The following is a 13,718-nucleotide window of genomic DNA, read 5'->3' as shown; positions in this document are numbered from 1 at the left end:
TATGTAGGGCAGGGAAAATAGTCTGTGTTATTATTACTTTCTGCACCGCCGTTATAGTAACATTATGTTACTATAACGGCGGTGCAGAAATTACTTTTAACAAGCGGCCAATGTTCAAACATTTAGAGAATCAATTTTAAGTGGCTGCTAATAACAGAAACACATTCCTCGTGTTGATAATCCTATTTTTTGCTGCCACTGCCGTCTTGACAAAGTGCTCCTGGATGATTTTGTTTCAGGTGATCATGGTTAGCAGTTGTACTGCTGTGATAAGCTAATTCCAATTTACAGAGCCTAAACAGCTCTGTCTAAAACACTCACAAACTTTAGGTGGTTGCAGGCAAGGTTTTCAGCTGCAGCTTGTTCTCCGGGAGGAAATCTCTGCTTGGACCGGGCGCAAGACTTCATTGCGATTATAGTATTAGCATTATGCTACAGAAAAAAATATGTTATTTTTATAACAATATTTAGCAGTAATAAATGCCAAACTAAAACAAAGTGAAACGTAGACATTCAACTTATGTCGTTGCATGAACATTTTTATATGAGAATAAAACCTTTAAAACCAAATTGACTGGCCTTTATTTGTGATAAAGTCAAACAGCAGTATAAGTAATCATCCAGTAGCCTATCCAAGTAGTACAATGATTAGTGCTTAATAGTACTTGTAGGCATAACTGACATCATAGAATACAAATTAGGAAACACAATGCTACAAGAATTGCTTACAAACATCTGACTGAACATATTTTTAAACAATTAAATATAAAACTATTATCTAAGGAGCTTAATCTTTTTCTGCTGGGTAGTACTGATTGAAATGTGAAGTGGAAAGATAAATCATTTGAGATGTTATTGAAGAGTTGAAGCCTGTTGGCAGAATTTTGGTTTTTTCAACATTCTGTTAAGAAATAGGCGGTTGCATCTGCAGCTGACAGATGAAGTAGGTGTAGGCCTCGCAGGAAGCTGCGATCCAGTTCTTCTCAGGTGGGTTTCCACTGTTGAGGATCCCACAATTCCCCACTGGTGCTTCAGCCCAATAACTGAAAATAAAATGCATGAATATTCGCTATTACATTGGTATCATAGGACGCTGTGGTTATGCAATATAGTAAAGCGGAGAAAGAATAAATCGGGGTGTTTTCTTATTTTTTGCAATCTCTACTTTATAGGGCCACTTTATTAGGAACACCTGTTACCCAAGCTCATGGAATCCAATTCAACAGTCTTTCGAAGCTCAGTGTTTGTATGTTTGTTTGATGTTTCTAATATTCTGCCCCCCTAATGTTGAAGGACGAATGAGAAGGACAAAAAATTAGAAACACCTCTCAATATAATGTAGCCCAGTACATCACCACCTTTAATCATGACCTCAATAATAAACATATAATTAAATTTACATATAACAGAATGTTATAAACTTCCTAAAGGTAGAATTTGTGGCAGAGCTGTTGTATTGGATTGCATTAGATTGTAAATTTGTACCTAATAAAATGTATATTTTAATTAAAAGAGTGTAAAATACATAAAGACAAATACCCCGAAGATAAATCTATCGCCTTCTCTATCTCACTTTCAGACAAAACATAACACTGGCACATATTCATATCTAAACATCCCAAATATGAAAAAAACAAAAAACAAAGACCGCTTAGATAAAAAGTTCTAGCTACAGCTGAGATGATTAGACAATTAATCAGGCAGTCACACATTCCCCAGGAATCACCTCTCTCGCAGCACAGTGTTGTTGACCCAGGTCCATGTTTCTTTTTTGTTTCTCAGCCCGATCCAGTATTTCATTTTCCCCTCCTTAGTCAGAAAACGCTAAAAGAGAGAACCCCACTGACATTTACAAAAAAAGATTCTGTGCAAGTTATTACTATTTTATTAACTGCATGATTTTACTTCAGATTAGAGAAGGAAGTGTTATCAGATCTACCTGAACCAACTGGCTGTTAATAACAGCAAGAGATCCTCCTCTAGCGCTGCAGTTCCTCTGGCTCTCATCCCAGCTCAGCCTGACGGTGGACAGGAAAAAACACGATCGGCCAAAAGTCAGCCACCCATCAGCGCACTGCTGACAGCCGAGATCTGAAAGGAGAGAGGGATCAGCACAGGAAATCCTCAAAGAAAAGGTCTACAAACATGGACTAAATTGCACAAGTAAATAATAAAGCAGAGTTTTGGTTCAACATTTAAATAACTCCAAAGTAGACCTGAAACTGTCTTTTCTGTATCTTAAATGAGCTTTGTTTTTCTTTAAGGTTTGGGTTTTATTTATATTTTTGCCCATATGTTGTGGAGACATCCATGTTATTTTATGTGTGTCTGTGTATAATCACATAGCAATGTCAAAATTATTAAACTCAGCTGAATCTAGGTTTAAATGGGGAGGAAAAATTCTCAGTTCTTCAAAAACAAGCACATGAACTAACTTCCTCTGAGACCTGTTTAAAACACAATTTTGGGCAACAGTGAAAGCAGAACTGCCACTAAAAACACAATTAAGTTATTGTTTTTCTTTAATCTAGATGTTTCTTTTGCTTGTACAAGGTTTTCTACGTTGTATTGTTCCTCCTGGCATCACACTCACACTGGGGTTGAATGTTGCTGAAGTGAGTCTGGCACTGTTCATAGTTGCATGTTGGAGTAAATGAAGGGCTTTGCCTGTCTGTTGCTTTAGTTTCCTCTATGTCCGGGCAGACTGCGGATCCAGTTTGGACTAGAAATCAGAGAGAAGTGGGAGGAGTTGTGAGGGAAAAGAATATGCCCTCCGGCTGCAGCAGGACAATCAAAAATAGAACAAAGCAATGCGATCCTGACATATCTTTTCCATTTTTCTTTTATCTCTGCACAGCTAATGGTAAACTACAATCCATAGATAATCTGCTTTAGTGTTACATAATCCGGCCAGCAGTTTTTTGTTTTCTGACATAAATTCAGATCCATTGTTGCAGATACTCACATTTTGCACTGAGGATAATGACGACCAGCAGCAGGACCAGGCAGATTATTGTGAGGATCACACACACAGCACGGTACAGACGTATGTTTCCCTCAGTCTGTTTGCCTGAGGAAGAAAACATCAGCCGGATGTTAGTGAGATATTTTAATGAGCACAACACAAACCACCATCAAGGCTGAAAAAACACTGCTCTGGCCTACCTTTTCCCCCTTCCAGTTCAACAGATAACTTGGACTCTGGTGACAAGTTTTCACCGGCTTTGTCTTTTTTATCCTCGCCATAACTGCGACAAAATTTGATATACATGGAGAAAAACGTCCTGGGATTCGCGATGAAGCTTGTTTACCCTGTCCTGCTCTGTCTGCCTGTCCTGCTGAGTCACGCCTGCCTGAAAGAGCGCAGTCGAGACACCCCCTCTTTGTCTTGTCGCCATAGCAATATGACCTTCACTGATTCCTTAATTATTCATCTAGCACAGTACTTGGCTTGTCCTTCAAGTCCCCAAAAACTTTTACTGTATCTCTCTTTAAGAATGTGTGTGAGAGACACAGACACAAACTGGAAACCTGAGAGACGCTGTATTCCCAAAACAACAGATGGGATTTCTTCTTTTGAGGTCATTTGAGCTGAGTGTTTGTGTCAAACACATTTCAGAGACAGAACATACTGTCATTACTGATACAGATTTGAAACATTAAATATATGATTAAAGTGCAGGGTTTTGTGTCCCAAAGGGGAATCAAACCAGCAATCTTTGACAGTCCTCACACTCAAAGAATGCAGCCTTAATTGCAAATGGGCAAATTTTATTCTACCCACTTAAAGATAATAGGTAGCGATACTGCAGCTTTAGTGCACTCAATTTACTTTATTTTGCATGTTAATATTTCTTCCCTAGCTCTATTTGTATTTGTTTCCAATTTACAGAAACACTTGACTTGTATATAGAGATACCGTAAAACTTCAATTAAAAGCCTTGTACCATTTAAGATACCTATCCCTTTTACTGGCCTGGTGTGGCCACATGTTTTGACAAATAAACACAGGTCTCAATTAAACCTTGTCTGGTTTTTATAGAAGTTCTTTGGATGTATAAAACCTCTAAATAAAGCCCACTGGGTCACCTGCTTGAGCTAGTTCTAAACTGTTTACACTGTGCGTACCAATATAAATATTTAAACCTTTGTCAATATGGACATGCTACATGTCGAAAGATCAATTAGATTAGATTTTTTATAGATAAAGAAATTAAAGACCTGTCCAATATAGATTTGTTTGTGTAGGGATACTTAATACTACTACTACTACTACTACTACTAATAATAATAATAATAATAATAATAATAATGATAATAATAATAATAATAATAATAATGCATTATATTTATATAGGGCTTTATCATAGAATCTCAAAGCGCTACAGAGTGAAGTGGGGAGGACTCATCTCAACCATCACCAATATATGTGGCACCCACCTGGGTGATGCACAGCAGCCATTTTGTGCCAGAACGCTCATCACACATCAGCTTGAGGACAGATACGGAAACAATGAGCCAATTACTCGGGGGGATGATTAGAAGGCCAGATGGAGAAAGCCAGGTTGGGAGTTTTGCCATGCCACCAGGGATCCCCCTACTCTTTGCGACAAGTGTGGTGAGATGTTTAATGACCACAATGAGTAAGGACGTCTCATCCGAAGGACAGCATCTCCTGCAGCTCAGCGTCCCAATCACTGCATTGGGATCTTGTTAATAGGACCAGAGGGGAGTCTGCCTACTGGCCCACCAACACCTCTTCCAGCAGTAACTTAGTTTTCCCAGGAAGTATCCCATCCAGGGACTAATCAAGCCCAAACCTGCTTGGTCAGCTTGGAATGACCTTCAGTCATTCAGCAGAAGCAGGCTACACGTTGGTATGGCACCTGGCTTTATGGTATTGCAAGAATGGCTGCAACTTCAGAATAGTTTTTTATCAAATAAGACATTTTTTTAATTAAGTTTTTTGGTCTCTATAAAGTTTAAAAAATGTGGGAAAAAAGGTTTTATCACAATATCCCTTAGCCTAAGCTGACATATTTACAGACATATTACAGTTCTAATACCAAGGCATCGAGTTTACTACAAGGTAGATTTATTTCTCACTTTACAACAGGTTGGCCAATAAAGCTGATTCTAATTAATCACTTAGTTTTAGAGGCTTGTTGTTCCACACAGTAACACACGCTGCTGTGCAATGTCACTGCTTTCTTTTTCTTTCATGTTTAAATGGTGCAAAATCACAAAACAAAAAACAGACTTAATGAATGGTGGTGCCAGAATGTACAGACACTAAGATGGAACAGCAAAACAGTTTATGACATTTATGAGGGCAGGGGTTTCTATTCAATTAGCAACAAACTAATGGTCAATAAATTACATAATTAATTGATCTTTTGGGTCATTTCATTTGCAAAAATGGCAACATTTAATTGTATTCATTGTTTTTTCTTTGTCTTCTGTGATAGTTCATCCTCAGCACTGCTCTACTGAATATAGTTTATTTCTGTGTACCATTTTTATTGCTTTAATATTACTGTATATTGTCTGCTAGAAGGAAGTTACAAACTCAATTTCACTTTACAACCTGTTGTAATGTGACAAATAAATTTACCTTGTACCTTGTACCTTGTAGTAAACTGAATACCTTGGAATTTGAACTGTTTTTTGAACAAAACAAGCAATTTAAATATGTCAGCTTGGGCTCTGGGGAAATTGTGATGAGATTTCTTCACATTTTTTTGACTTTATAGAGACCAAACAACTCATTGATTAAACGAAATTGGCTTATTTGATAAACAAAAATAATCTTAAGTTGCAGCACTTCCTACAACACATTTTAACTAATGCTATGCTGCAAATAAACAATGCTGATTAACCCTATCACCGTCAGGTAAATCTCTCTGCACTGACAGTATACCGGAGTTTGATGATCTGGTATACTCAGCTGAAGAGGGAGACAGAAGAGGGAAAAGTTCTGCACTGCAGTTTAAAAATAAGTCTCTAGAGCCTTACTCAGAGTCAAACAAAAACAGACACTACTGTAGTTTGGGAGTACACTTTTTCACAGATTAGCTAATCACAACTTTGCTTCTGCTTTCTTTTCTTTTTGTCTGGATTTGCTAACTGAGATATACTCAAGTTATGACTGCAGCACCATGGAGACAATAATGTTTCAGTGATTACTAAGCAATGGAGGGAAGTTTATGCAAAGCCCTTTTGTTGTTGTTTTCATATTTAGTGCTGCATGTGAGGTGTGATGAAGCAGTTTAACAGTGTTAAAACAGACAGTTGAGGTGTTATGGAAGACCTATGAAGACCTATTACCTAGGCAGAAGGTGTGCTGAGAGGCATGCTGAAACACAGTCTTTGGGTGTTTCAGCTGTGTAAACAGAGGACACACACACACACACACACACACACACACACACACACAGGAGGGCTCTGCAGCGGGTGATCAAAACCAACCAGAACAGTGATGTCAGAGAGGTAGCTGAGCAGAGCCCACAGGATACTTGACAATACCCACACAAGCCGTAGCCTGTTCACCCTGCTGCTGTGTGGCTGATGCAGATGTTCCTGCTGTGGTGCCACCAGACTACAGAGCAGCTTCTTTCCTCAGGCTGAGACTCCTTAACTCCACCACAAATAAATGACATGGAAATTTCTGCTGTGCTGGTTTTGCACATTACCACACCCCTACCTTTGTATAATAGTGTATATAAAAGTAACTGTATATTTCTTTTTAATTTTAATATTAAATATTTGTATAAATGTTCTCTGTGTGTAACGTGAAGGGAGCTATAACTTTGATTTAACTGCGCAACGCTGTGTTGTAGAATGACAGTAAATGTACCTTGAACCTTCTATAAAAGTAGATAGGTAGGTAGGTTTATTGTCACAATATAACAAGTTAGAGTGAAATTAAGTTTTGTAATTCCCTTCTGCTGCATAGCAGACAATAAACATTAATACAGAATCAATTATAAAAAGAATGGTAAACAGAAATAAACTATAATGAATGAAGCAGCGCTGAAGATGAATTAAGAGTTTAAGAATCAAAGTGTACCTGCTTTTGTCTTAACTGGAGCGCCGCCATAAAAAGCTTCTGAATAAACATCCTCAGATGGACTATGTAGTGTAGAGTAGGGTTCTGGTTCTGCTTCCTCTAAAACCCGACAAAAATAGAGACAGATGCATTTTAACAGAAATAAACTTAAATTTGGAATTTGCTTCCAAATATTAAACGCACAAGCCAAACTAAACTTTCCGAACTGCAAGAAAACTAAACGACAATATAAAATAAAAACCTAAAATTAACAGTTTTTGTGTTTTATTCAACTTTTTGGAAATAGTTGTCGTTAAAAAAAAAAAAAAAGTATTTACAGCCTTTTTCATTTTCAGTTCTTTTTTTCTTTCTCGTTCAGTTTAGTTGTATTTATTTTAAGTTCATTCTGAAATGTTACCTGCTTTAATTAAATGTCCTGTACTTTCAGCGTTGGTCTCCAGCATCGATTCACCTGGTTCTTCATTCTCTTCGCCTCTTTTGCTCTCGATGGTGATCTCCTGCATCTCCATGGCTCTTCTCTTCTGTTCTAACTTTCGTTTGCACCGGGAAGTCTCTCAGACCGGACTATTCAACTGACGTCATTATGTAACCTTTAGTCATGCAGACAAAAAGCGAATGAAGCGCTGGTTACCCAAAAAAAATGTTTCAAGATATCAATTTTCTGTTTGAAAAAATAAAACAATTCTTTTTGTGATAAATATTCCCCAACCTAAAAGTGTCCAGTGAATATATGACTCATCTGATCAGTAAAGACAGAACACTTCCGCATGAAGACATCTCCTCTGCCTTCCCCTAAACCACATGTATAAAGTGTACAAGAGACTTTGGGGGAAAGCGCTTGTGTGTATTCATTATTTCAAGATTTTATTTTTTTTAAATCTCTACTCAAATATTTTTTTAAAATCTTGTTTAAATCTTCCAGTGACATGAAATGTTTCCCAAAAAATCATACAAGAAAGAATTCATCAGATTATGTATGCATTTTATCATATTTATTTTCCACAAAAGTTGATATTAATTTACAAAAACAAAATACTATTTGCATTAAATACAGAGGACTGAAAAAGATAACGAGAGCTCCCTCAACATGATTTCACTAACTTCCTTTTACAATGCATTATTTCTTTCTTTTCACCCTTCCCCTTTCTTTTTTCACCAAGTGCAGGAATCAAGATAACTTGTGTAATAAAATGCATTACGCTCAGCCCCAAATACTGACAAGGGTAACTCCTACCAGCATCCCATCTGCCTTGTGCGAAGCCTTTCTTCCACCATGTACTGTAGTTACTTATCAAAACTAATAGAAACGAATAATAGTGGTTTGACACATTGCAAACAGCCGTAACTCTTTATTCCTCACAGTCTCACTTTGTCTCCTCTCATTCTCTCTTCCTTCTCCAGTCTTTTGCCTGCCTCCCTCAGGCACCGTACACACTCTCATTACTGTAGGTCATGTAGAGAAACAGGTCCTCTTCATGGTGCTCCTGCAAAACACAACAGAGCAAAGAATAACACATAATTCAGCGACAAGTGTACTACTTTAAACGACAACTTCCATTTCATTTTGCAGCCCTGTGTTGTCGGTTGGCAAATTAATGTACCTTGAACCTTGAATAGACACACCCCACCAGCCATTTGGAAATGATAAGTGCAGTCAATATAAAGAGCTTTTTAGAAAATTCATATCCAAAAATGACTCTCTTGCCGGCTTTATAGCTTCTTACCTTTAGCAATATTAAATACACAAACTTTGTGGTTTCTAAATCACTTTCAGAATGACTTTTGATGTTAATGTGTTACTGGCAGGCTACTCTGAGGTCAGGAAAAGTGAAGTCACATCGCCGTCAACGCAGATCTGTCTAGCATGGTCTAGCTGAAGTCATTTTTGGTAAGCTGAAACTTTTAATTTATGTAGCTGTCAACAGGCAGACATACAAATAGCTTCAGAAGAGGACAGCGATCAGCAAATACTGGTAAATATGTTTTAACCCCTTCTAGTGATGTGTGTTTGTTTAATGCTTTTGTATCTAGGTGGGGACTTCAACCTGAATACACACTAACCCTAAAAAAATAGGGACTCATTATGGGGATAAAAACGGAGATCCCCATGGGTAGAGATTGATTTTGAGGGTTAAGACTTGGTTTTAGGGTTTAGGTTAGGGTTAGACATGTAGTTGTGACGACAAAGGTTAGGGTAGGGGGCCATGTTAATGGCATTTTGTCAGTGCATTATGTCAATGACATGTGCCCACAGTGATAGTGCAACAAACATGCATGTATGCTGGGGAGGGTCCTCATGTGAACATGTGTGTGAAAGGGCGCAGTTACCTCATATACAGCAGAAAGAGGGGAACTCGATGGGGGAAGGGAGTTGTTGACAAAGAAGAAGAGTGCCTCCTCTGGCCTCAAAGACACACGCTGACGGATCAGGAAGCACAACTGGCCCACTTTTATAAAGAAAGGAGAGGAGGAGAGCGAGATGGTCAGTGCGTGTCATCCTCAGTAGTTTCATGTATTGTGAAGAGAAAGTCTTTAAATTCAGAGCATGAGAAAAAGGCAGGGCCTGTAATAATTAGTGTCAGAGATTAGTGTCACCCTTAAGGCTCGTGCAGGCTACACGACTTTCCACATTGGCCAGTGGCCATGCTGTTCACACTACACAACTTGCCGTCTTGTGACGGGAGTCTTGAAGTCGTCGTGGCGTTCACACTACGTGACTGATCGGTGACAGGGGGTCACACACTATGCGAGCTGACAACGACTCTGTCACCCCACACTGGTCTCCAAACCATATTTTGTCAAGAAAACACGTGAAATGTGAAACGGGAAATGACACGAACCTACACACAAAACAGCTGTTGTTTGTTATTATAAAGACAAAAAATATGGGTGAAAAAATGGATTAGCACACACAGGTCGCAGGGATCGTCTGAGCTACAGAGAGAGCTGGAGGGGAGTAAAAAGTGTTTTGCGGTGAAAAAGTGCTCTCATTGGCTGGATGTGGATGTCAATCGGCCGACTCTTCCAGATATTTGGCATGCTAGATATCTGGCAGTCATCAGCGATGTGTCAGAAATGTTACGGGGAACCATTTTGACGCGTCCTTGAGTAGTTCACACATAATGACTGGCGACCGCCGATCGATCACTGATTTACCCCTGATCACAGCCCGATGGTCACCGAGCTCGCCGACCGGCAAATCGGGTTTAAAATCGTGTAGTGTGAACTAGGCTTTAGTTTGTCAACTGCATCACTTACAGCAACTGATTGATCTATCCAGGTTCGGATGGTGCATCAGCAGCAAGTTAAGCCTAAGACTCATTTGTATTTAAGTAAATTGTGCATGTGGTCATTGCATATCCTTTATAACATATTAATGGTAATGCACATTTGATAGGGTTTCCATGTTTACATAAAGTATTGACTGTTATTATGCTGTTTATGTAAACAAAAAAATTTTCAATATAAAACTTGCCGAAATGATTCCAGTTTGTGTGCATCAGTACTTTTTTTAACATTTTCCACACATTTTAACAACACCATAATAAAACATATAAGTGCAATAATTTCACTATAATCGTGATATAACATTTTCATGCTGTTTCATTTCTATTGTAGATATATCACTACCTGTGTTTATATTTCAACTGTAAAATGTCCCGATCAAAGTTCATGAAAAAAATTTTTAAAAATTTAAAAATAACATAAAAATTACATATACACATACACATACACACACATACATATACACAGATAGATATCAAGATTGTTTGTTTATGTGTTTACATTTTGAAAAATGACTACTGGCCAATGTATCATTATATGATTTTTAAACTTCCAAATACTGACATCAGTATCGGCCTAACAAAGAACTCAGTCGGGCTATAGTGACCATCGATAAACTATGGGTGATAGAGCTCTTCAAATGTTAAGGCACCTTTTTTTTTTGCATTCTGAATGTTCTGGGAGGCCGATCGTTTCTTACATCATGTGTGTGATATTTTGGTAGTGTGGGAGATTTCTAGGTGGGAGAGTTATTGGATAGGACAAAACTGGGCATATAAAGTTTTTTTACACGTGTGTTTCACCTGTTAAATCTGAGGGCACTAGGTATTTCTTCTTGTCCAGTTCGGGAGCTCGTGACCTCTGGGCCCTCTCCACAATGATCTGGTTAAAGACAATAAGAACAGTAATAAGTCACTAACGGAGAGAGAATGTGTTCATGTGCCAAACTCTAAACAACAAATGAATTCACACTACTACAAAATCATAGATCCAGTGTTTTATTAAGAGAACTGGCTTTAAATAAAATATCTAGATTACTGTGATTATCAAACATAACTTCCTAACCCTGTCACAGTAAATGTAACATGTTATTAAAATATTTGGCATTTGTCATACTAACCGGTATCTTGTCAGGGTGCTTGGCCCGAACTCTCTCTCCCTCTGCTCTCCTCACCTCCAGTGGTACTGAGCGCTGGTACGGACTGCCCATCTGACAACACAAGGAAACAAACAACACCAGAAAACATGAAGTGACCCTCACAATAGCATTACTGACAAAGGAGAAAGAGCACTGGCTTACTTCACCAACCAGTGCATTCAGTCAACAAGTGATACTGCCCGCCTAAAGAGGACATCATTGTTTACTGCAAGATGAGATGGAGGCATCTATTAATCAAGTGCTTTGTAGAGGCCATTTTAAGAGTTGGCAGTATAAAAATTCACATTTTTAACTCTGAGAAACCAAGGGAGATATTCCTATACATTTGGATGTATTCAGCCTCTATAGGCAGGGTTGCAAATCAATGAGGACTGCTTTAGCACATTGTTGGGTTTACAGGTATTTTACATCAATGTGATTGAGATGAAACCTTTTAAACTATTAATGCTTAAAATGGTTTCAAAGATTAATCAATCATCAATGATGTATTTCTGTTGACTGATTGATTTTGTGTCACTGTGATGAAATACCTTCAAGCCAAGGGTTTTCAAAGTCTGACACTGTGGACTTCCCCTCAGATAAAGCTTGGGAAAAGGTGACCTCTCACTCCCACTTGTTTACTTGCTTAGTTTGTCAATTCCTGGATGCTCATGGGATCATGATTATGTTCTTTGATCACATAGACACTCACAATTTAGCCAAGATAACCCAATATTGCTGATTGACTACACAAAATACATATGAAAAGGTCTGTCCTAAGGCATTTATCAGTTTCTGACTGTGGGAAAGGCAGTAAATTTCCCCAAAACAGTATAACATAACTTTAACTAAGTCTCAGACATTGGGTTATTCTATGTGATCTCCTTGTGACAACTAATAACTACAGTAATATGTTTTCACATCAGTTCACTGAGCCTCTGCTGAAACAGTTTGGAGCCAACCATGTGGAGGCCTGAAAACCTCTATTTTAAGCATTTCATTAAGAGTTTAAATGATTAATCACTTAGTCAATCATCAGAACACTAAACTAATTATTTTGACATCTGATTAATGTTTCAGTTATTTTTAAGCAAAAAAAAAGAAGTGAAAAATGCAAAACATTACCCTAAAATGCTCTTATTTGAGGGCATTGGTGCTTTAATTTGTCATAAATCTTTGTGATGTAAATATATTTGAGTTTTGGATTTCTTCAAATCTACACGTCGGAAACACTGTTTACAACTAGCTGTGGGTTGAGTTATCAGTATATGTGGTTAGAGAGTAAAGCTAACGATGGAAACATTCCTCCACATAACATCCCTTCGTGGTTCACCACTGATTGTCTACAAACTCCTGCTTTTGTTGTTTTTTTTTAGTGTATACGGAGTGTGATCACTCACGATGACTCCGGTTTCAGGCGGTTTGGGTCGTTGTGAAGTGAGGCCACGTCACTTTTAACAACAGCACTGAGACAGCGAACTTACCTTCCTTCTAAGACTTATAGCCACAATCAAACCAGCTACATTATTCGGTGTAATTAAGTGATTACCAAAGCCTCTATATCGATACCATGCAACAGGTCACGGAAATCAGCTGTTTCTGGCAGTGGTGCTAGCTAACAACGGTAACGTAGTGCTAACAACTGCATTTAGCAGATAAAACATCACATACCTTTGAAAAAGACAATAACAACTTTCACTCAAAACGGGACAAATACAGATAAATCCCACTGGTCCCTTGTGTTTTGTAGTTTCTCCAAATAAAATTGTTTAGCTCAAAACTTAACCATAACGTACGGGAATGCTCGCTTTTTAAAAGATGTCGACGACTCGACTTATTCTGCTGAACGAAAACAACAACAAACCCTGCAACGCCCGCCTACCTCATTTCGGACCAATCAAAGACGTGAGTGTAGATTGAAAGATGAACGTGTCCATTCAGGGAAACAGAAGGTAGGGTTGTGCTGCGCTCATTGGATGAGTGCTGCTGTCCATCTACACTTGCTAGCGCCCTTTTTTCTCTGAGTGATGGCACTTATAACCAATAGTAGGCCCTTGAAACTAGGTCAGGCCGACGTGGGTTCACGCCTATGGTCACGCCTCAGCCAGGCTACGTGCTTAACGTGAGTGCCATTTTTCATTATCTGTGCTGTTCTCTTTGTTCTGTAAACATCTCCTGCAGACACATGCCCGAAGTTACATGCAACGCACAGTAAAGGCTCGTTGT

The 13,718-nt window shown here is 38.4% G+C and overlaps 2 protein-coding genes across 3 annotated transcripts; both read right to left on the bottom strand.

The window, feature by feature from the left end:
• Positions 1-565: 565 nt before the first annotated feature.
• Positions 566-3,356, bottom strand: si:dkey-26c10.5 (uncharacterized protein LOC563797 homolog). The gene is made up of 6 exons (XM_046045690.1): positions 3,166-3,356; positions 2,966-3,070; positions 2,594-2,722; positions 1,940-2,091; positions 1,727-1,824; positions 566-1,043 (listed from the first exon to the last, which is right to left on the bottom strand). The coding sequence occupies exons 1-6, from the start codon at positions 3,269-3,271 to the stop codon at positions 905-907; spliced, it is 729 nt and encodes a 242-aa protein (XP_045901646.1). The 5' UTR covers positions 3,272-3,356; the 3' UTR covers positions 566-904.
• A 5,047-nt stretch (positions 3,357-8,403) lies between these two features.
• On the bottom strand, positions 8,404-13,439 carry zgc:92606 (uncharacterized protein LOC100000242 homolog). 2 transcript variants are annotated; one of them, XM_046045667.1, is made up of 5 exons: positions 13,375-13,439; positions 11,475-11,564; positions 11,158-11,236; positions 9,398-9,516; positions 8,404-8,553 (listed from the first exon to the last, which is right to left on the bottom strand). In XM_046045667.1, exons 2-5 carry the CDS (start codon positions 11,562-11,564, stop codon positions 8,488-8,490), a joined length of 354 nt encoding a protein of 117 aa, XP_045901623.1. In that variant the 5' UTR covers positions 13,375-13,439; the 3' UTR covers positions 8,404-8,487. The 2 variants fall into 2 exon arrangements, with proteins under 2 accessions (XP_045901623.1, XP_045901622.1); XM_046045666.1 differs by lacking the exon at positions 13,375-13,439 and adding an exon at positions 13,164-13,339.
• Between the last annotated feature and the right edge of the window lie 279 nt (positions 13,440-13,718).

Source organism: Micropterus dolomieu, linkage group LG03 (assembly GCF_021292245.1).
Source record: "Micropterus dolomieu isolate WLL.071019.BEF.003 ecotype Adirondacks linkage group LG03, ASM2129224v1, whole genome shotgun sequence".
NCBI lineage: Eukaryota > Metazoa > Chordata > Actinopteri > Centrarchiformes > Centrarchidae > Micropterus > Micropterus dolomieu.
This window is presented reverse-complemented; position numbering and strand designations above follow the sequence as displayed.

Bases quoted from the DNA above. Each gene is read 5' to 3' on its own strand.
- si:dkey-26c10.5 (XM_046045690.1), bottom strand. From the start codon at position 3,271: ATGTATATCAAATTTTGTCGCAGTTATGGCGAGGATAAAAAAGACAAA. The intron at 3,071-3,165 runs GTAGGCCAGAGC...TTTCTTCCTCAG, and splicing joins TGAACTGGAAGGGGGAAAAG to GCAAACAGACTGAGGGAAAC. The intron at 2,092-2,593 runs GTGAGTGTGATG...CTCTCCTTTCAG, and splicing joins CAGCAACATTCAACCCCAGT to ATCTCGGCTGTCAGCAGTGC.
- zgc:92606 (XM_046045667.1), bottom strand. From the start codon at position 11,564: ATGGGCAGTCCGTACCAGCGCTCAGTACCACTGGAGGTGAGGAGAGCA. The intron at 9,517-11,157 runs GTGAAACACACG...TCTTTATAAAAG, and splicing joins AGTGCCCTCAGATTTAACAG to TGGGCCAGTTGTGCTTCCTG. The intron at 8,554-9,397 runs GTAACTGCGCCC...TGTGTTTTGCAG, and splicing joins CTCTTTCTGCTGTATATGAG to GAGCACCATGAAGAGGACCT.